The sequence below is a fragment of the Typopeltis vanoorti genome, chromosome 11 (genome assembly GCF_054136105.1).
Source record: "Typopeltis vanoorti isolate ZY-2024b chromosome 11, IOZ_Tvanoo_1.0, whole genome shotgun sequence".
NCBI lineage: Eukaryota > Metazoa > Arthropoda > Arachnida > Uropygi > Thelyphonidae > Typopeltis > Typopeltis vanoorti.
Genome location: NC_143559.1, coordinates 44,002,067 through 44,025,086, shown reverse-complemented (window position 1 = coordinate 44,025,086; position 23,020 = coordinate 44,002,067). Strand labels below are relative to the sequence as shown.

The following is a 23,020-nucleotide window of genomic DNA, read 5'->3' as shown; positions in this document are numbered from 1 at the left end:
TTTTTTGAGAACTATTAGCTGAAAACTTAGGACTTTAGGAATTCACCTTGTTTACAATTAATCTGTTTTCCTTCTTGCTAGTTTGCCTGCCTGCACATGCTCAATATATTTCGTTGTGTTCATGGAGATACCTTGGTGACCAAGGTGAAATATTGGCTTAGTATTAATTAGCTAAATAAATTTAGGTATTAGTTTTAGACGTCTTGTTTTTTTCCACTAAACATGAGTAATAATCAACATCCCAAGCATCCATGCAGATTGGTTTATTTGCTATTGAAGCTTTAATATTCATTGATGAGATTGTTCTGTTATTTTTATTATAAAATGCAAATAGCATTACAGCATCCCATTTTCATTCATTTTAAAGAATTATAATATTAGCACTTAAGATACTGGCATATTTTTTTTTTTTTTTCAGTGCTAAGTTGAGGCTTTTTACTTAATAGGAAGCTCATGAGGAGATTGACCAGAATCAATACATAAGGCCATATAAATGGAGTTTTACAGAATTTATTCAGCACTTTAACCTGTTACATGAACAGCTACACTCATTACAACTGAGGATTAAAACACTAAAGCACGCAGGATTACTGCTTGAGGTTAGTATCAAGGAATAGATTGCTATAACATTTTGAACTTTTTTTTTTTGAAAATTATATAGAAATACATTTTCTACTTGAATGTAATTATGCATTAAGATTTTTATTTAAAGTAATGCCTTTGTATTCTCTGTTATTTAATTGTAGTGCAGAAATGGCAAGGTCTCAACTAAAGACTGAGATTGGAACACACATCCTTACTAACAAGAGAAAAAATCCTTACTGGTTCAAAATATTCAATGTCAAAATTTTAACTACCATTACCAACTGTAAGAATATAATAAATTTAGTTTAATCTTTTATCCAAGTGTAAGCAAACAAAGTTTGCACCTGAAGTATCTTCAGGACTGAGGCAACTCGTAGTAAAGGTGAACCAGGAGTGATGAGAGTTTGGTCCACCTTTACTACGAGTTGCCTCAGTTCTGAAGATACTTCAGGTGCAAACTTTGTTTGCTTACACTTGGATGAAGGATTAAACTAAATTTATTGTAGTCTAACCAAGTGGAAAATAAACTGCCAACATCTTTCTCTAAATTCAGAGTAATTTAATAATAAGGTGGTACCCCTTTTAGCAACTCGTACAAGTAAATATGACCTCTCCATTGCATTTGCCTTAGTATCACCACTTCTGGGTCTGGCTCCTACTAATGAGACCTCAAAGGTTGAAACTGGTTGGAAGCTTGGGTGATGAATGGCAATGCTGTAGCCCATGAAGTTAACTGAGGCATGGCTGTTGCTGTCACCTAGGTCCAGGGTGTGTGTGTGGGGGGGGGTAATGAATGGCAATGCTGTAGCCTGTGAAGTTAACTGAGGCACAGCTGTTGCTGTTACCCTTCTAGATGAGCAATGAGCAGCTCGGCTTGGTGGTGGGGAAGCCTGCCACAGTGTAGAGCCAACCGGTTCTCAGAGTTGTTCTCAGTGGCAGGGTGAGCCTGTTACTGAGGGGACCGATGCTGAGTTTCTGACTTTCTGATCCTGGGGATTTTACGAGTTTTTGGAGAGGTATCCCTGCACTTTAACAAAGGGAAACTGGTCTGGATAGTGGCCCTTCCCTTAATGCATAGCATTATACATGTCCACAAGGAGATGTGCTTTACATTATGGGAGATACTGAGACAAGGAGTGATGAGAGCTTGGTCCACCTTTACTACGAGTTGCCTAAGTCCTGAAGATAAGATACTTCAGGAGCAAACTTTGTTTGCTTATACTTAGATAAAGGATTAAACTAAATTTATTATAGTATAACCAAGTGGAAAACAAACTTACAAAATCTTTCTCTAAATCTAGAGTAATTTAACAATAAAGTGGTACACCTTTTGGCAACTCGTATAAGTAAATATGACCTCTCCATTGCTTTTGCCTTAGTATCACCACTTCTGGGTCTGGCTCCAGAAGTGGTGATATTAAGGCAGAAGATGAGGTGATGCTACTGATGAAACCTCACTAAAGTTCGAAACTGGTCTGGGTAATGGCCCTCCCCATAATGAATAGCATTATACATGTCCGCAAGGAGATGTGCTTTGCATTATGGGAGGTACTGAGACAAGAAGTGATGAGCGCTTGGTCCACCTTTACTACGAGTTGCCTCTGTCCTGAAGAATACTTCAGGTGCAAACTTTGTTTGCTTACACTTGGATAAAGGATTAAACTAAATTATAGTCTAACCAAGTGGAAAATAAACTTCCAACTACCAACTGTAAGAATATGAACAAATGATCAAAAAGTGTGGCTATTGCATCTCTGGCTATATTACAGAATTACATTTTTTCTCAGCATAAAATGTAAAGTGTCACAATAAAAGGATAGATGCAATAATCAAGAAATATATTTTTTACTTTGTTTTTCTGCTCTAATACTAGTTAGCATTGATAATTAAAATTAACAGAGTTCAACTTGAAATGCCTGTAAATGAACAAAATTAAGCTGAAGATTCCTGTTGGCAAAGGAAGAACTAATTAAAGAGTACTCTTAAACATGGTTATTTTAAAAATGAATGATAAAAATAAGATGAGAATTATTGATCATTACTTAAATTACAATTTGGTTTCTTTCAACAGTTAAGTGTGATAAACTTTAAATGCTAAACTGATTGACTGAGTTGATAGCATATTTACATTCCAATCCCTACTGGCTGGGAATTAAATCCTACAGTGGAGGTGTTAGATGATTTTCACTGCCCAGTAAGACTATCATATTGGAGGCATGAAATAACAAAATAACATAAAATAACAAACCTATTTTAAAGAAAAGTTTGGCTTATCTCTAAAGTTAATAACAGAAATAACACATATACTAAAAATTAGTTTTTCAAAGTACAATAGTTGTGTTTTGAAGAAAGAATGGAATTATCTAAAAACAAAATACTTACAATGACTTATTGTAAGTATTTTGGATTAATTTTGGATAAAAATCTGACGAGTTTGAGAAACTAAAACTGAATATTTATGAAACAGAACATTACTTGACTATGAAGTAAAATAATTTACCAAAAAAAGAATAATTGCATGAGACATTTTTGAAACCAGTGATTTCTTTGTCATTATAATGTTTATGGAACTGTACATAGAAATAAATTCTGTGTGTATAGAACCTACAATTTTAAGCTGCTTTATACTGAAAGTAGTTCATTGTAAAAAAAAAAAAAATTCTATTTTATTTTTTAGAAGATGATTTTTTTTTAATCTGGTATGTGAGTTCTCTACTTAGTTTCCTTAACTACTTTTCCCTTTTGTCATTCCCTTTAATATGTTGTTTTGTTTATTTCATTTAATTCCATTTCACAGTGTAATGCAATCATGTTTGGAAAACAGATTTCTTACTTTTAAGTTACTACTTTTTTGTATTTATGTGATACCTCAAATTTTTGATACTTATCTGAGGAATGCACAGGATACTTATGATAGTACTGCATTATTACTTGCTTCAACAGTTTCCACTTTTCTAAATGAATCTTATTTGTCAGAATTGTCAAATCTTTCATCTCATTCTTTAAGTGCACTACTAATTACATCATTAAACCATGCAGATCTTGATCTTTCTCTAAGTGCCAAGGCAAGAAGTCTAGAGGTGTCAGAGGGAGAAGAAGGTGCTGGAGAAATATGTCAGGTTGGTGTGGGAAATGTGAAGACAAGTGTTTGGACCTGTTTGGGACAGACAGAAAGTTTTCAAGTAACATTTGGCTTGCATCAAGGGTCAGCATTAAGTCCGTTTCTGTTTAATATTGTGATGGAGGTGGTAACAGAGGAGGTGAGAGAAGATGCACCTTGGACAATGTTGTATGCAGATGACATTTTGCTGTGTGTAGATTCAAGAGAAGAAGCGGAAACTAAACTGGAAAGATGGAGAAAAGTACTGGAAGAGAGAGGTATGAGACTGAGCAGAATTAAGACAGAGTATATGTGTTGCACAGTGGGCAGCAGCCAGGAGACAGATCTGGAGCTGGAAGGAAATGTCATCAGGAAGGTGAGAGACTTTAGATACTTAGGTTCAACAGTGGAAGAAGATAGAGGAGCTGAGAAGGAAGTGGGATGCAGGATACAAGCGGGTTGGAGGAACTGGAGGGAGATGACTGGAGTGTTATGTGATAAGAGAGTGCTGATCAATCTGAAAGGCAAAATTTATAGGACAGTAGTGAGGCCAGCTATGACATATGCTGTAGAAACTGTGGCCCGGAGGAAAAATAACATCAGCAGGATGGAAGTTGCAGAGATGAGAATGCTTAGGTGGATGTGCGGTGTGACCAGAAAGGATCGTCTGAGAAATGACTATGTCAGGGGAACAGTGAAAGTTACGAACTTAGGAGCGAAAATACAGGAGGCAAGGTTGAGATGGCTTGGTCATGTGATGAGGAGGGAGGACGAATATGTGGGAAGAAAGGTCATGCAGATGGATGTGCAAGGAAGGCGGAAGCATGGGCGGCCAATGAAGAGATGGAGGGAGCTGGTAGAAGAGGACTTGAAGATGAAGAACTTGGATGTGGTGACAGCCCAAGACAGGAAGGTGTGGAGGAGACTCATTACAAACAGTGACCCCACTTAAGTGGGAGAAGCTGCAGAAGAAGATTTTGTTTCAAATTTAAAATTGTTTAAATAGCTGAAAATATCTTGCAACATTTCAATTGATGTTTTCCTTATTTCTCTATAGATAATACCTGATTGTTAGAAAGATCCATGTAGAATGAATTATTCTTTGATGTAGATCATGTTTAATTTTTATTTTCGCTATCTCATCATCAAATTCCTGACGTTTATCCTCAAGGGGTGTACAGGATATGATAGTACTACATGAAAAATTTACATCATTACTAACTTCTTACCTACAATTTTCTGCCAAATCAATCTATTACCTGTGAAAGCTACAGCATTGTCAGATCTTCGAAGATAATAAGCCAAAAGGCTATTTTACCGGCGAATTTGTTAATTCAAGAGGGAGATGTTAAATCCCGTTTTATTTTATAGCCGGGTACGAAACTCGGGTCGAAATCCATCGACATCCAAAGAGTTTCAATGCCGAAAAAACTATCGGCGGAACCAAGTGTAAATGATCACTTGGATAGTACAACACCAGGGCGGCTCCAAGCAAAGGTGGAGCAAGATCCCTCACTAACTTTAATATTCTTTCATAATGTAAAACCCAGCTCCTAAGAGATGTATATATATTGTTTTACATTATGAGAAGAGGTCACTACCCAGACCGGTTTCAACTTTTTTTGAGGTCTCATCGGTGAGTAGGTAGACCTGGAATATCAAGGTTTTAAGTGATCAGAAACTTGCATACCTCTACTATTGAATTGCCGAAGTGGTGTATTATATATTGTTAACTACAAAGATAATAAGCCAAAAGGCTATTTTACTGGCGAATTTGTTAGTTCAAGAGGGAGATGTTAAATCCCATGGATTTCGACCCGAGTTTTGTACCCGGCTATCAAATAAAACGGGATTTAACATCTCCATCTTGAATTGTCAGATCTTATTTTTATATATCTAAGGCATTTTTTACCATATCAATCCACCTATAACTTGGTCTTCCTCTGGGTATTTTTCCTGCCAACTTGGCAGAGAACACTTGTTTGGCTAATCTTTCCTCACCGATTCTGTTTAAGTGACCATACCACCTGAGATTAGCTCTGCTAATGCATTCCTGAATGCTGACAATGCCAAGTTCTTTCCTAATATCCTCATTTTTAATATGATATTGCCATTGATGCCATCTGTTCACACCCCTAATCTTTCTCAGGACTCTCATATCTGCATTTCTAGTCTTTGGTCAAGTGTTTTACTTCTGACCCAGCTCTCAGATCCATAAGTTAAAATTGGTTTGAACACTGTCTTGTATACAGCTAATTTAGTGTTTTGACTAATTTCTCTCTTATTCCATATAAATTTATTCGGTTGACTTCCTTCCATACCAGCTTTGTTGATTCTGTTGTCTATTTCCATATTTAATTTACTATCTTCAGCTATGGTATACAAACGTGATAAAGATATAAATGCCTTTGAACATGGTTATGTATGTGGCGTAGGAGTGGAAAAATATGCTTTGGGTTCGGACCTTTTAAATATGTCTGGGGAGGGAAAAGAGAAAATTCTAGAACAAGACCAAATACATTGCATATTTAATTATAAGAATAGGCCAGGTCGTAATTTATTATGTTTATACACAAATGCCAGGAGCATTGGAAAGAAAGGGGTTGAGTTTGTTGCTTTATTGAATACGATGTGATCTAAGATTGTTGGCATTAGTGAAACCTGGCTATCAGAATCAGATATGTTAAGTGGGATTGAGTATAACAGATATACTATTTTTAGGAATGACAGAAGAGATAGGAGAAGAGGAGGAGGAGTACTACTAATGATATCAGATGACTTAAGTCCAGTTAGGGTAGAGATACAAAAAAACAATGATGGTAACAATGTTCCATGTAGCAATGAGTTTGAGTCTATTTGGTGTGAAGTGGAGGTTAACAGAATGAAATATATGGTTGGGTGTTGCTACAGACCTGGCAGCTCAGTTGTAGGGGACGAAGAAATGCATCGCCAATTTAGTCTTCTGTTTTAACCTTATGTTTTAGCCTTATGGGTACCAAGCGAATGATCATTATGGGTGACTTTAATTTTCCAAACATTGATTGGGTAGAAGAGAAATCTCGTGATTAAAAAGAATTTATTGAATTGTTGCGGGATAACTTTTTCAAGCAGCATGTGAAAGAAGGAACTCGAGGTCAAAGAGTGTTTGATTTGCTCATAGCGTCGGAAGGGATCTCTGTCAAGAATATAGCTATTTTACCACCAATTGGTGACAGAGAACAGCATGTTTTTTCTTCCCAAGAAAGAAAGAACATGCTGTTCTTTCTTTCTTGGGAAGTATCTACTTGTATTGAAACTTCGATTAAATTAGGCTACATTGCTGAATTACAAAGCTGGAAATTATGATCAACTTAGAAGAATATTATATTTGATCCCATGGTATCAATTACTGAATGGAAAAAATGTCAGCAATTCATGGGAATCTTTGAAAAAGTGCTTGAATGAGGCGGTATCTGAATGTATCCCTAATGTTCGAAGAGTAAATAGGTTGTGTGTGAAATGGATGTGCAGCCTTATTAAGCTAGAGATCCACAACAAGATGATGTGGAAAGAGTATCATGAGAGGAGTTATGAAATATATAAAACTCAGGCTAGAAAAGTAACGAGTATTATGAGAAAAGTTAAAACGGAGTATGAAAAGAAATTGGCCATGCAAGCTAAAGGCAATCCAAAAGAATTTTATCGTTATGCTGTAAGCAAAGGAAAGAATGAATGTGGAAGACTAACTTTATTGAATGCAGATGGTACACGCGTGTCAGAAGCTAAGGAGATTGTTCAGTTAATAAGTGCTCACTTTACTAAGATACATCAACCAGGCATATGTAGTATAGTGCACAGTGCTACTGCTACATTGGATGAAGAGTTAGAGGTTCATGAAAATGAGGTTGAAGAGCTTTTAGAAATTTTAGAGAAATTAGTAAGAACTCGCATACAGAAATGGGTAGACAATCATTCTATACTCTGCAGGGAACATTATGGGTTTACTAAAGGAAGGTCACGAGCATAAAATATGAGCAATTTGCTCATATTTTATAACAATGTTACTGCCGAGTTGGATAAAGGAAATGATAATGTTGGATTTTTCTAAGGCATTTGATAGGATACCACATGATAGGCCGTTACGTAAACTGTAGAATAATATGGGATTGGAACATAATCTATTGACTTGGATCAGGGGATGGTTAACAGACAGATACCAAAAAGTGGTATACAGTGGGTGTGAATCTGCCAGATTTAAGGTAACCAGTGGTGTAACTCAGGGTTCAGTCCTTGGGCCATTTTTGTTCAATCTATACATTAATGACTTCAAGAAGGGTCTATCATCAGATTTACAATTGTTTACTGATGATGCAAAGATAGGCAGGGCAATCAGGGATGCTACTGATATTCAGCAATTACAAAATGAATTGAATAGACTGGAAATCTGGGCAAATGAAAATGGCTGCCAGTTTAATGTTAGTAAGTGTAAAGTTATGCACTTTGGCGTGATTAGAGATCCAGCGGCATATTATATTAGTGTGGTATTGCTACAAGAAACTGAGGAGGAGGCAAGGGATCTTGGTGTATTGGTGGATAAGAATTTAAAGTTCAAAGGTCACATAGCAGAAGTTGCAAATACAACTCGGAGGATAATTTCTGTGCCGAAGCGAACCTTGACATGTAAGGATAAGGAAGTAATTTTGCCTCTTTATAAGGCTTTGGTAAGACCACACGTTTGGATTACTATGCGCAGATTTGGTCTCCCGGGTTCCAAGGGTATAATGAAGTTGTGGAAAGGGTGCAAAGAAGAGTTACGAAGATTATATCCGGATTATGTGATTTAGATTATGAGGACCAGTGGCGCACCCAGGATTTAATCTTGGGGGGGGCCAAGTTGAACAGATAAAAATATTTTTACTGCAACGAATTTGCATTAAAAATATTTTTATCCGTTCAACTAAAATTCGTTAAATTTCATTCATTAAATAAAATTCATTAGGTGATTATAAAAATTTATTTAAAGAATAAAATCCAGTTTTCTTTTCTTTTTAGAAAGCTCTTGAATTATTTCAGTCATGGTTACATTAATCTCTCTTTGTATATACAGCAAAGCCAGTCCGTTCAATCATGATTGTGTCATGGTAGATCTTAAATAGGTTTTTAAAAGGCGTAAGTTAGAAAATAACCTTTCGCTGACGCATGTTGTTACCGGAAGCGTTGCAAATATTTTTAATAAGTTATAGATGTTAGGATATATCATTTTGTCGTACTTTGAAACTGCATCAATGGCATTTTTGCATGAAGCTATTGTAAGCGGTTTGTCAAATTTCTTATACCACAACTTGAATTCGGCATTCAAAATTGCTGGATTTGTATAAGGCAAATCACCAGCATAAAATTCACACAACTGACGAAAATCTTCCATTGCACTTGCTGTTGGGGCATCTTTTCCATTTGGTAGAAGAGAAAAAATATTTTTCAAAATGTTGTGGTGCCGAGTGAAACGATCCTGAAGTTGAGTCAATATTTGATCAATAAATGGAATGAAAATAGTTCTCCTGAAATACTCTTCTACAGAATCAGCTGGAACATTGACCTTAATGTTTGTTTCAATGTAGTCCTTGGCATTTTAATGCCAATATTAAAATTATTGGCTTTTATACATGCCTCATCGTAAATATCTTTAAATGAAGACTCTGGTGTTTCACGAATGGTATTTAATTGAGCCACAACATCGTCATTAAAATTTAGGGCAATTAAGAGGTCACTGTCAGATTTTTGCATTATTTTAGACAATGGTAAGGTGTATGCAAATTTTTTTTGCAAGCTAAATAAAGATATTATAAAACTGAATTCACACAATGAATTATTCAAAAGTTTTGCGTTAGAGGATTAGTCTCTGTCTTCCCAAGAAATGATTGTTTCAAGACTATGAATCACTGCATCATATAATTCTACCATGGTCATGATGGCTTCATGGCGTTCCACTCACCTAGTCGTGCAAACTTTGCAAAGTATGAACATATAAAGCTTGTGGATATATAGCTAATATGTGAGATTGGACACCATTAAACTTTCCGCTCATTGATGCGGCACCGTCGTAACCTTGCCCATGTAAATATGACAAATCGATGCCATAATTATTTAAGCTTTCTAATATTTTGTCAGATAAGTTTTTTCCTGTAGTGCTTGTTACGGGACAAATTGTAAAAATTGTTCACAAATTTTGTTGTCATTTTCTTCGTCTATATACCTGGCACACAAGGAAAGATGTTCAGTGGTAGAAATGTCGCAAGTTTCATCGGCAAGAATTGAAAAGCATTTTGCCGAATTAATTTTTTCAACTAAACGGTTCAAAATGATTTCATTACATGTATTTATATTTTGATTTTGTATGTTCCAGGTAATGTAGATAGCGTTTTTGGCAGAATGTTTAAAATGTTCAGTCAAGTTTTTGCTGCCTGCATTGATTCTCGTTCTTAACAAAGCTCGAAAATTGCCTTCATTGGTGATTGGCTCCTGTTCAAATGAAAATTCTCCATAATCACGATGTTCTCTCAAGGGTATATTTTGCCGACCACATAAAATTACTGTTTTTATAATCGGCTCTAATCATTTCTGATTAACTGCAGCTTGTGATGCACTATCTACATCAATTTGTCGATTGATTGGAATATATTTTCCATCTCGAATATTGTTTAGCCTTTCATATGTCATAACAGCCGTTATATATTTTGGTTTTTGATTATTATTAAATTTTTCAATGGCTTTCTTTCAACTATTATAACCTTGCGTAACTAACTGCCCAGGTACTTCAGATTTAGATTTTTCAACATTAGCAGGTGTCAAAAACACACAATATTTACAGTACGTACTATTTTCAACTTGAGAGCACACAAGCCATGTAAATTCTTCAAACCACGTGTATTGAAAACTTCGGTTGTGAATTGCAGCACAGGTTGAAGGAAAATTAAAATTTGGTTCTGGTTTCCACAACTTTTTCACAATATCTAAATTATCGTCAGAATTAAATGTTTGTTCTTTCAAAAATGCGATATCTGAGAATTATTAATAACTAAGGAAGTACTTTCTTCTGGATAATTCGATGGTTTTGTCAGACCTATGACTGGGGAAAACGAATCCAAATCGGTATTGACAATATTAATAGCCCAACATTGCTACTAACATTTGAATCATCCGTTTTTGGTTTTTTGGTTTTATTGAAATAGTTCAATAAAATACTCTGTGTACGTTTTTCAGCCATAATTTGAAGCACAAAATCCGAAAAACAAAATAAAATCTTTTTCAAATTTAACTTTAACTTCAATGTTGTTGAAGAATTTACATACAGTAAGATTACTCTTCAGAGATGGAAAGAAGTTTCAAGTTCAAGACATGCTTTTCAACAAAATGAATGCAAAATAGCACAGAATGCGAGCGTATTGCACACGACCTATGACTGAGCATCTGCAGTGATTTGCCAATACATGATACCCATGATCCTCTCTGGCCCAGCTCGGACAGCTATATAGGACAGCGTGTCTCACCCTTTCTAAGCCTAAGGACAAGTAAAATGCTTAAAACAATTCTATGGACCACTAAGTTATGTACTTTTTTTAAAAACGTATGTAGGGATTACCAACATTTCGGAAAAATTGTGCCATTTATAATGCAATAAATCTAAAAGCATGTTTTAGATTTATTGCATTATAAATGGCAAGCAAAGTATATGGAAACATAATTAACTTGGAAGTAAATGAGTAAAAGTGTCATCATCATCAAACAAAGTTTTAATTTTTGTTAAACAAATAAATATGATATAATTATTTACTATTTATTTTTAATGAGATGGATGAGCTTCTCGGCATTGCAGAGTTGCTGGATATCTGGCTCAATATTGGTCAACTTCAGTCAAAGGATCGGCACATACACTAAGACGAATTCCGTATTTTGTTTTTATTTAAAGGAGTGATGAAAATCCTTTCTCGCAAAGATAGGTTGTAGAAAACTGCTTGACGATTTTCGATACTTCAGATAATTCGGGAAATTCACTGCTCACTGAAGGTGAGATCCAGAATCAAGCTGAACCACGATCACAGAATTGCATTTTAAGCCCACTGTCACTTGAAAGCTCAATTAGCTGTTCTTTTTTCAATAACGAAAGGTCATTCTCGTGACTGCAAGCCTGAAATGGATTGTGAACCCACAGAAATTTCTTATAAAAGTTATTCGGAAAATATGTTTCCAAATTCTGTTTCAGAGTTACGAGGTGGACACAAATTTAACCACTGGGAAAGCTTTCCCAGTGGTTAAATTCTAAACTAATAAGTTTCGGGAACCTATACAAAATAACCAATTGTATTTACCTTTTGAATACTATCTGGGGAAGCTCCAAACCTTTCCCATCCCTTTCATCACGCATTCGTAACAGGCTACTGTTGATATTGATTTATATACACGTTCAAAACTGTAAACAATTGTTGAATAATAACACAATAATGTAGCATAATTACTCTAAAGAGAGAAAAGTCACAAACCAGAAAAATGTTCCTACAAAATAACCAATTATATTTACCTTTTGAATGAGATCCACTGGTCGAGTGGCCAGCAAGTCAGCAAATCTTTCCTTTCGTTCAGCGTATTAATATTATCGCATTGCAACTGATGGGAATTCTGTGGATTTGTTACAGAATTCTTTCTCTTCAGAAACTACACACAAACTGTCATTACAAACTCGTTTTGTATTATCAATGTCATCCGAGCTATTTTTCCGTTTAAAGAAGGAACCAAGGTACTTATCCATAATTGAAATACCATACTTACTCGAATATAACTTGCCCTTGCATATAGCTCATACCACTGATTTTACTTTTCGAAAAAAGAAATTAAAATGTTTCGCATATACCTTGCAAATGAAAAAAAGCTGAAACATGTTCAGAGCAGGGGATAGTATTTTGCTCCTGCGGCAAACAACACGCCCTTCCCAATAGCCACTATATTGCAGAGGCAAGAAAAACAGGTACTTTTATTATGTCAGTGAATAAGGTACCAGCAGTCTGTGTAATATATTTCTCAACAAATAGGGCAATTAGAGACAACTATGATAATAACGACACTAATTAATGAATCACATGTCCTTCCAGCAAAACTATGTTGCACCGTTAAACACAGTATCTAACTTAAAACTATTGTTATTAATTAGATGTGTGTGAGTTCGCCTGCCCCAAAGCAACAATAAAGTTCAACCGAAGGTGTTAAAACTTGGAAATATATATATATAGTGAATGTTGTTATGGCAGTGTCACATATGGAATTCGGTTGAAGAGAGTTAGCATTTCAACTCAACTGGGCAGTTTCCTTTTATCTTTCAGTCGCGTGATTTCCTAAAAATATATAAATACTGGGGTTAACTCACAACACACTTTGTCCAAGTATTACTTAGCTTCTGAAGATATATTGAGCCTTGGTTGAAGGAGGAAACCCTTCAACAATAAAAATCAATAAACAAGCAATTGGTTGAAATGTGGTCATGTGGACAACACATGTTCAATTCAAATCTGACAAAACAGCAAGGGAAAGTGGAAGCAATAAAACCATATTGTTGTTCACTTAATTCCTCTTTTATTACTCGTCATTCTACTGTTACAAATTAAAATAGTGGCAGAATGTTCATTCCATGAACATTCTGCCACTATTTTTATTTTATTTTTTTAAGTATCCATTTTATTTCAATAATATTTACTTATTCAATTTTAATTTGTTTTGTTTGGATAATTAAAATATATAGATTTATTTGGTTAATTTAAGTCTGCTTGTGGACACCTGTCCCATGGTTGCAGACCACAGGTTGAAAAACACTGCTATAGGGTACTCTCACCTTATGTGACCTCTAATTCATAAGTAGTATAGAAATAGAAGACATGACACAACATAAATAAAAAAAATGAATTTTAATTAGGAAAAGTATTTTGGAAAATTTTTTAGTGTATTTTAACTTGTTTTTTTTTTTGGGGGGGGTGAGCAGGGCCCCTTGGCCCCCTCCCTGGGTGTGCCACTGATGAGGACAGATTGCGAGCATGTGGATTACAGACTCTGGTTAACAGGAGAAAGAGGAGTGATATGATAGAGGTCTATAAACCTTTAAATGGGTGTTATAGCATTTCAAATGATGAAATTTTTTGTTATATAGAAGGTGGGGAGAGAACATGGGGGGGGGGGGGACATCCATGGAAGTTAAGGTTGTTCTCAGTCAAGAAAGGGGTAAGAGCTAGGTTTTTCTCTCAGAGAGTAGTGAGTGAGTGGAATAATTTGCCCTTAGGGGTAGTGAGTGCATCTAGTGTAAATGAATTTAAGGGAAGGTATGATAGCTGGGTTGTATAATTTACAGCCTCCGTTGATGAGTCCTTGACTCCCTGGAAGTCTCAGATAATAATAATAATAATCTTCACTAAAAATCGTGCCTAAGTAGCTGAAATGTTTTACTTGTTCTATAGGTTCTCCATTCACAATGCAGCTGATATTTTCAATGCTTCTGTCTATTTTCATTATCTTTGTCTTGTTATTGCTGACCTTCATACCATATCTATCACAACAGTTATTCAATTTGGTCAGGGAATCTTGCAGACTTGTAGCAGATTTATTTACAAGTATAACATCATCTGCATAAAGCAAGGAGCTGACATTAACATCTCCAATTTTGATATCAAGTTTAATACCACTTTCTTTCATAATGTAATCCATATAGATAATGAATAACAGAGGTGATAATGTACATCCTTGTCTGACACAAGATTTAACATTAAACCATCTTGCTGTACTTCCTTCAATTCTAACTGCTGACTTACAACTCAAAGACTAAGTATTGCTCGATATAATGATCCACTTACACCATACAACTGTAGCATTTTGAATAGCTTCTCTCTTGGCACCTTGTCATATGCTTTTTCCAGATCTACAAAACTTAAATACAGATCTTTGTTATATTCCCATGACTTTTCAACTATTTGTCGTAAAGTGAATATCTGATCCTGACAGCCTCTATTTGGCCTGAATCTGTCTTGTTCCCCACTAAGCTTCTCTTCCACAATCCTTCTCAACCACTTTCTCAAGTATACTGGCATAAATCTTACCAGGAACACTCAGTAGAGAAATACCTCTGTAATTCTCAGAATCAGTTTTATTTCCCTTTTTATATATGGGTACTATGAGAGCTCTGCTCCAATCATCGGGAATTCATCCTTCTGTCCAGGTTCTCTGAACTATGCATTGTAGTCACTGTAAAACTTTTATACCTCCATACTTGAGCATTTCTGATCTAATATCATCTACTCCAGCTGCCTTTCCACATTTCAGACTTTTGATGGCTTTTTTAATTTTAAAATAAGTCAGTGTAACATGTACTTATTAATCTCCACTCTTGTCACTCTAACCAGTGCATCTTACTTGCTCACCACACCTTATACAACTTCTAGGGATGGCCTCTTCCCCTGATTCCTCCACTAGGTTGCCTCTTTGTATTAATCTGATAAAATCCCCCTAACCAACTTGGGCATCTATTATCTTCTCCATGTGCCCACTAAATCATGACATTGCCTTAATTACTGATCCCTAGATCCTCTTGAGGTCCCCTATTCATGAATATCAGTGACCAAATATGTATACATGTCATGTGCAGTTTGAACAAGGTCTTATCTATTTCAAAACAGTAAATTTTGTTCTCACTCATTTCAATCTTCCTTATCATTGAAGCAATATACAACACAAGGTGCCGTCTCTATTTCAAAGTGCGAAATGTTATTTGAAGAGATGGTTAAAACTTCAGCAAGATAAGTCCAATTTTGTTTAATGTTTTGAGATATTTTGTAGATTTTAGTTTAATTTCATTTTATGATAGTTGGGATTGATATGTAATGTTTGGTTGAATTTTAGGTTTTGTTGGATTCATTTATGTATATTTTTTGTTCATGATCTGAGACAAAAATGATGGTAAGAGTGACTGCTTTAAATCAGTCATGCATAAAGTGAATTGTAAATGGTATGGATTTTTCCAAGATGATTTGTTGTCATGAGCATAATATATATGTATCATTATAATCAAATTTGTGATGCCCTCAAGGGGGTGTATAGGATACTATGGTGGTATTGCATGAAAAGTTTTTACTTCTTGTGAACAATTTTATTGAAATTAATCTGTTATGTTATTTGAAGAACTGATCAGGACTCATGTATTGCTAGACATTGTATTTCAGCATTCTAAGGTGCTTCTAATTGCATCACTTTGATTTTAGTCTTCCACTGGGTTTTTTCCTTGGCATCCTGCATCAACAAATGTTTTGCTCACCTTTCCTCTCATTCTGTACAAGTGATTAACTCTTCACACATTCCTAAATGCTAACAGTGTCAAGTTCCTTCCTAATATCGTTTATAATATGGTTAATTTTTCTCAGCATTTTCATATCTGTGGTCTGTAGTCTGTGTTTGTCTGTTATTTCTAACCCAGCTTTCAGATTCATAAGTTAAAATTGGTTTGAACACTGTCTTGTATATAGCTACTTCAGTGGTGACTAATTTTGCTCTTATTCTATTTTATTTCTTTTCATTTGATTCCCTACCATACTTAATTTGCCATCTTCACTAAAAAATTGTGCCTAAATAGCTAAAATGTTTTGCTTGTTCTGTAGTTCTTCATTTAAGATGTAGCTGATGTTTTCTCAATATTTTCCATCATTTTAGTCATCTTTTTATTGCTGATTTTCATGCCTATTTTTTTTACAGCAGGTTTTCAGTTTCATTAAGGAATCCTGCAGACTTGTACTGGATTTAAGACTATTGCATCAGCTGCATAAAATAAAGAGACCAGATTAATATCTCCAATTTGGATTTCAGCTGCAATAATGAAATTCATATAGATACATAACAGTGAAGATAATATGCACCTTTTGTTTTATATCTGACATAACCATCTTTCTGTACCTTCTTCAGTACTGCTCATTGAAATTTAAATATTCGCCTGTGCCATGGCATATCAAGATCATACAGATCTTGATATGCCATGGCACAGGCGAAGGCCATGGCATATCAAGATCTGTATGATCAATTAGAAACAAAGGAAGGACAGAGAAAAATTTACCAACTAGCGAAATGTAGAAATAAAGCAGCTAAGGACATCTTACATGTGAGGCAGATCAAAGACGCTGAAGGAAGAGTATTATGGAGGGATGTGGACATAAGAAACAGATGGAAAATATACTTTGAGGGACTTCTGAATGAGGAAAATGCAAGGACTCACAGAGGAGATGGGCAGCCTTCTGAGGGGATGGTGCAGAACATCAGTAGAATGGAAGTGACGGAGGCCATGAAGAGGATGAGGAATGAAAAAGCGGTGGGCCCCGACAGAATTCCAGTGGAGGCATGGAAGGCACTGGGGGAAGAGGGAATTGACCTGCTGTGGGACCTGTTCATGAAAGTTTGCCAACAGGAAAATATACCCGAGGAATGGAGGGAGAGTACTCTTGTTCCCATCTACAAGGGTAAAGGGGATGCACAAGACTGTAAAAATTACAGAGGAATAAAGTTGATGTCCCACACAATGAAGATCCTAGAAAGGGTTCTTGATGGTAGATTGAGGGAGGAGGTGGAGATTGCAAAGGAACAATTTGGCTTCATGCCTGGTAGATCAACAACAGATGCTATCTTTGGGTTACGACAGATGATGGAAAAATATCGAGAGAAACAAAGGGAACTACATCTGGTATTTATTGATCTGGAGAAAGCATACGATAGAATGCCAAGGCAAGAAGTCTGGAGGTGTCTGAGGGAGAAGAAGGTGCCGGAGAAATATGTCAGGTTGGTGCAGGAAATGTACAGAAATGTGAAGACAAGTGTTCGGACCTGTTTGGGACAGACAGAAAGTTTTCAAGTAACAGTTGGCTTGCATCAAGGGTCAGCATTAAGTCCGTTTCTGTTTAATATTGTGATGGAGGTGGTAACAGAGGAGGTGAGAGAAGATGCACCTTGGACAATGTTGTATGCAGATGACATTTTGCTGTGTGTAGATTCAAGAGAAGAAGCGGAAACTAAACTGGAAAGATGGAGAAAAGTACTGGAAGAGAGAGGTATGAGACTGAGCAGAAGTAAGACAGAGTATATGTGTTGCGCAGTGGGCGGTGGCCAGGAGACAGACCTGGAGCTGGAAGGAAATGTCATCAGGAAGGTGAGAGACTTTAGATACTTAGGTTCGACAGTGGAAGAAGATGGAGGAGGTGAGAAGGAAGTGGGATGCAGGATACAAGCAGGTTAGAGGAACTGGAGGGAGATGGCTGGAGTGTTATGTGATAAGAGGGTGCCGATCAATCTGAAAGGCAAAATTTATAGGACAGTAGTGAGGCCAGCTATGACATATGCTATAGAAACTGTGGCCCTGAGGAAAAATAACATTAGCAGGATGGAAGTAGCAGAGATGAGAATGCTTAAGTGGATGTGCGGTGTGACCAGAAAGGATCATCTGAGAAATGACTATGTCAGGGGAACAGTGAAAGTTACGAACTTAGGAGCGAAAATACAGGAGGCAAGGTTGAGATGGTTTGGTCATGTGATGAGGAGGGAGGACGAATATGTGGGAAGAAGGGTCATGCAGATGGATGTGCAAGGAAGGCGGAAGCGTGGGCGGCCAAAGAAGAGATGGAGGGAGCTGGTAGAAGAGGACTTGAAGATGAAGAACTTGGATGTGGTGACAGCCCAAGACAGGAAGGTGTGGAGGAGACTCATAACAAACAGTGACCCCACTTAAGTGGGAGAAGCTGCAGAAGAAGAAGAAGAATCAACTCTATAAGAGTTGATGAAGAGTATTTGAATGGATTGGTGAATAATGACAGGTGAAAAAGTGACTTGAAAAGTAAGGTGATGTGGAAGAGCGCAGGAGAGTAAGTAGGAGAGACTGAAGTGTTTGCAAATGAAGAAGTAAGTGTTCCATGAGCGGAAGAGAGAGAGAGTAGAAATGCAAGAATAAGGAAATAGGGAGAGGGAGATACTCTGTAAGGAGAGTGGATTCTGGAATCACTAGTGAATGCATGTGTCAGGATAGTCAACAAAGAAATATAGCCTGTGATTCAAGGAGAGTACCTGAATTTGAGGAAAATTATGGGATAGGCTGGTGATGGAAAGAGGAATAGTCGAGGGTAGGTGTGTCACAGCCAAGAGGAGGCACAGTTAGGACTGTTTATAAGAAATGAATGTTTGTGTGTGTGTTTATTAGGAGTATCATTATTATTATTATTATTATTATTATTCCTGATACCTCCAAGGAGTCCGAAGACTCATCGCGGGAGGACATCTTCAACTGTCTCTACACCTTACCTCTACTACGAATCAACGCCATCTACCACCCACCTCCAACACCACCACAACTAGTAATTTTTGTCTGTAAATTGCGTGTGTTCTGAAGGGCCGATTTGTATGTATGCGGGATGAAAAACCCGAGTTTCCGGGAGAAAAAACCCTGCTACCTCCGTATGAGATCGGCTAACTCACCATCGATTGAAATCGACCAGATAAAGATTCCTCCCGTCGCGACGAGAATCGAACTTGGGCCTATTCCAATCGAAGGGCGCAATGTACCGTCGTTCTTCCAATTGCGCTACGGAGGCGCTATCATAAATAGGAGAAAAAAATTTTGATGTGTTAATGTACATAAATGTTCTAGGTGTAAGTGAAATGTGATATGGGTAGTATGTTTTGCATGGGGATAAGAAGGGAAAGCGTTGTTGATTATGGCAGAGAAATTAAGCCCATGTGAGGCGGTAATGCAAGGAAAATATAGTGGCAGTGATTTCAAGGCTGTATGACATGAGTTGACATGATGAAATTCTTAACTCTTAACCATTTGTTTGTTACTTTCCTTTATTTGCAGTGCTAGTACAATAACTTTTTCGTATTTATCTTATCAGATAACCAAACTATTCATCTCACTACATATTATCTATCCCTATCTCTCTCTCTCTCTCTGAACTCGAACACCAACTTTTTTGTATTGCAATCTGTGCAGAGATTTTGTCAAGTCCGAAAACAGCATGCATATGAATCTCCCATGTTCATTATATTTATTACTGTCATAATTTTTTTTTTATTTTTATGGTAATTCTACACACACACACACACACACACACACACACACACACACACACACACACACACACACACACACACACACACACACAGCACTTTAACACCTTGCATAGGCTTACGTTAGATAACTGAGACCCCAGTTCTAGAGGTCATTCTTTTTTCAATCCACTTTAAGCTTTTACTAAGTAGGGTGCTCATCTCACACCAAGTGTTGATTATCTACCACCTTAAGACATGCAAACATCCATGCCACTGTGATATATAAACCTAGACTTAAGATTCTGTTGGTAGCATATTATATGGAAATGGAAAAGTTTTTCATCCTGCAGAAGAACATCTTCTGCACACACACTCTCTCTCTCTCTCTCTCTCTCTCTTACAGAAATAATACTGCTGGAGTAGTTGCTTCAGCAGTAATTCCAAACATCCTGTTGGTAGCCCAGTGATTGATTGGATACTATCCAACAATTACCCCTGCCAGTGAAAATGACTGCAAGACTCATCCATCACAAACCTATACTGGCTTCATAGAGAATCTTAAGTCTGGAAGTCCAATCAACCCTGAATCCTCAAATTTAACCCAATCTAGAAATGTAGATAGCCTGTAATTTCAGACATCTGTTTTGGCATTAATATTGTGAAGCAAAAATAATTTTATTTTCTTCATCTCTTGTCCTTTATTATCGTGGTTTTCAATAAATCATTGTCAAGTTTACTTAACATCTCATACAGCCGAGTTCTTTCACTTCCATTCCCTCTGGTGTCTCTCATTGGACTAGATGCAAAAATCGCTTTTTCCAGTATAAAATACAGTAATGAAGAATTAATGATTTTACTATATATTCTATATCAGTGTTTTTTTTTTTTTTTTTGCCTGATGTCCCCTTTCAACTATTTGTATAGCCTGGCACTCTCCTCCCCTGCTCAATTTTACAGTAGGTTAATGACTCCATAAGATAATTATAATATATTATTAGACAAACCTAAATTACCATCAACATACTGTATTTGAACTGATAGTTAATTAAAAATTAATGACTTTGATACAAAATAATTTTTACTCAAAAGAGATGTCAACTTACTGTATTTAATAAACCAATCATTAATGACTACCCTGAGCCTGATGAGATCCTGCTAACTTTTCAATATCAGGTTCAATGTTTAACAAACGAAGTCTCATCTACTCTTTCACTTATTTGCAATCTATTTCGCTGCTAACAATTGCAACTCAATGCTGATTCCTTCTTCAACCAAGTATGAAGAAGGAAAAGCAATGAGCAGTAATTTTATTTCTTGCCAGAGCTGAAGATACTTGCATTGCATGTTTGGCCAGAATCTTTCATACATACAGTTGAAATTGTACTCGAGCTTCAAAATCATTTTTAGTCAAATTCTTTACACACATGGATAAACAGAAGTGGCATCAGAAGGAAATGTATTTATGACCCATTCAGGTATTTTAAGCTCATCTGAATCTTTGAATCTGATCATCAAGTCTTCTTTAATTGTCAGAAGATGAGAACAATAGCAATTCAAATCTGTATCTAATATTAAATTATCATCTATTATTTGTAGAATGTTAATTTTCTGATAAAAGCCTTTATAATTCTCTTTGCTTTAATAAGATTCGTGTTGCTTTCTTGCAATTTGATGTTAACGTCATTTAATTTGGTGAAAATATTGGAAAGATGTGGTGTGAACTTTTCCTTTTTTTTAGAATGTTACACATGTTCTCATCATGTGAATTAAGAAACTCCAAAACAGTATCGTAGAGATCGTTAAAGTGTTGCAGACAGTTTCCATTTGAAGTTTCCATCTAACTTCGGTGTGAAGCAAAAGACTGAAATTCTTAGTTTTCATGGCAAAGTTCCCAAAAATACTGGTATTCAATGACTGGCCTTTTATTTTATTCGCTGCTTTAATAACATCATCCAAAGTATTATATAGTCTACCACTAAGATGTTTTGCAGTTAAATGCTGTCTATGAAGAATGCAATGAATTGTAAAAATATTTGGAATTGCTTCTTTTAAATATGCTATAAATCCATGGTGACGACCAATCATAGCTGGTGCTCCATCAGTTGCACATACAATAATTTTGCGAGAGGAATTTTTTTAGCATTTAAAAAGTCTTTAACAACCTTAAAAATTGTAGAACCTTTTGTGTAAATTTTCAGTTATTGAGAAAATAGAAACTCTTCAATAATTTCTTCATTAGTATTATATAATACATGTAGGCCATCACAAAGCTTCGTTGTCACATAAAGTTGTCTCATTGAGTTGCAAAGAAAATTATGGTTTTAAAATCATCACAAAGTTTTTTTCAATGTCCTTTGCCATTTCATCAATTCTTGTTGATACTGAACTATTGCTGAGAGGAATTGACGACATCATATTACTTTTACTTGAGTCAATCATTGTATCTAAAACTTCATTTATAGCTGGTAAGATGAGAGTTCCCCCCAATAGTAAGTGGCTTTCCACATTTGGCAATTAATTTTGAAAGTTTGTAAGACTCAAGTCCCTTCTCTTGGTTACTTTGTTTTGCAACACAAACCCTTTAAGTCCAGGACGATTTTTAAATTTAGTCTGTAATTTACGAAAATACTCCATATCCTTTTTTGCTTTATTTGGATGCTTTGTTCTTAAATGTTCAATCATTCTTGAAGGCTTCATTCCTTCACATATTAAGCACATTGCTAACTGCTCATTATTTTTAAACGGAATAGCTCCATATTTAAATATTCACTTGAATATTGATGACACTTTCTTTTTTTCACTCGTTTTAATGGGCTACAGTGCTACACTATCAATGAAGTGTGCCACACAATACCACAGTCTTGATGTAAACTGCAAACCATGGTTGTCAAATAGGTTGGGAAAAGTAGCATAAAGCTTACAAAAAGTAGGGGATTCTGCTAAAAATAGCCCAAATTAATTATTTTCAATTTGGAAAATTCAGACCAAAAAAGTAGCCATTACTTAACTTTCAATGTAAAAATTCTGAAAAATAAGTAGCGAATAAATTTGAACAGTATTGCCAGAAATAGAATATTCTGAACTGTGTTGCCAAACACACAATATAAATATGGATGCTAGATTAAATATGGAATTTTTTGCTTTTATTATATTAGTAGTATTATAATGCTTACCGTGCCCCTCATTGTTCACAGCATCTCCAGGGATACTACCGCCCAGGTTAAGAACCATTGCTCTATATGATCTTATATTTCT

The 23,020-nt window shown here is 36.0% G+C and overlaps 1 protein-coding gene across 1 annotated transcript in view; it reads left to right on the top strand.

The window, feature by feature from the left end:
• The window catches only part of LOC150101479 (uncharacterized), a 599,391-nt gene that overhangs the window by 58,019 nt on the left and 518,352 nt on the right, over positions 1-23,020 (top strand). The window contains exon 4 of the mRNA XM_090400199.1: positions 447-599. Coding sequence (XP_090256325.1) covers positions 447-599 — 153 coding nt within the window. The remainder of the gene's footprint in view (positions 1-446; positions 600-23,020) is intronic.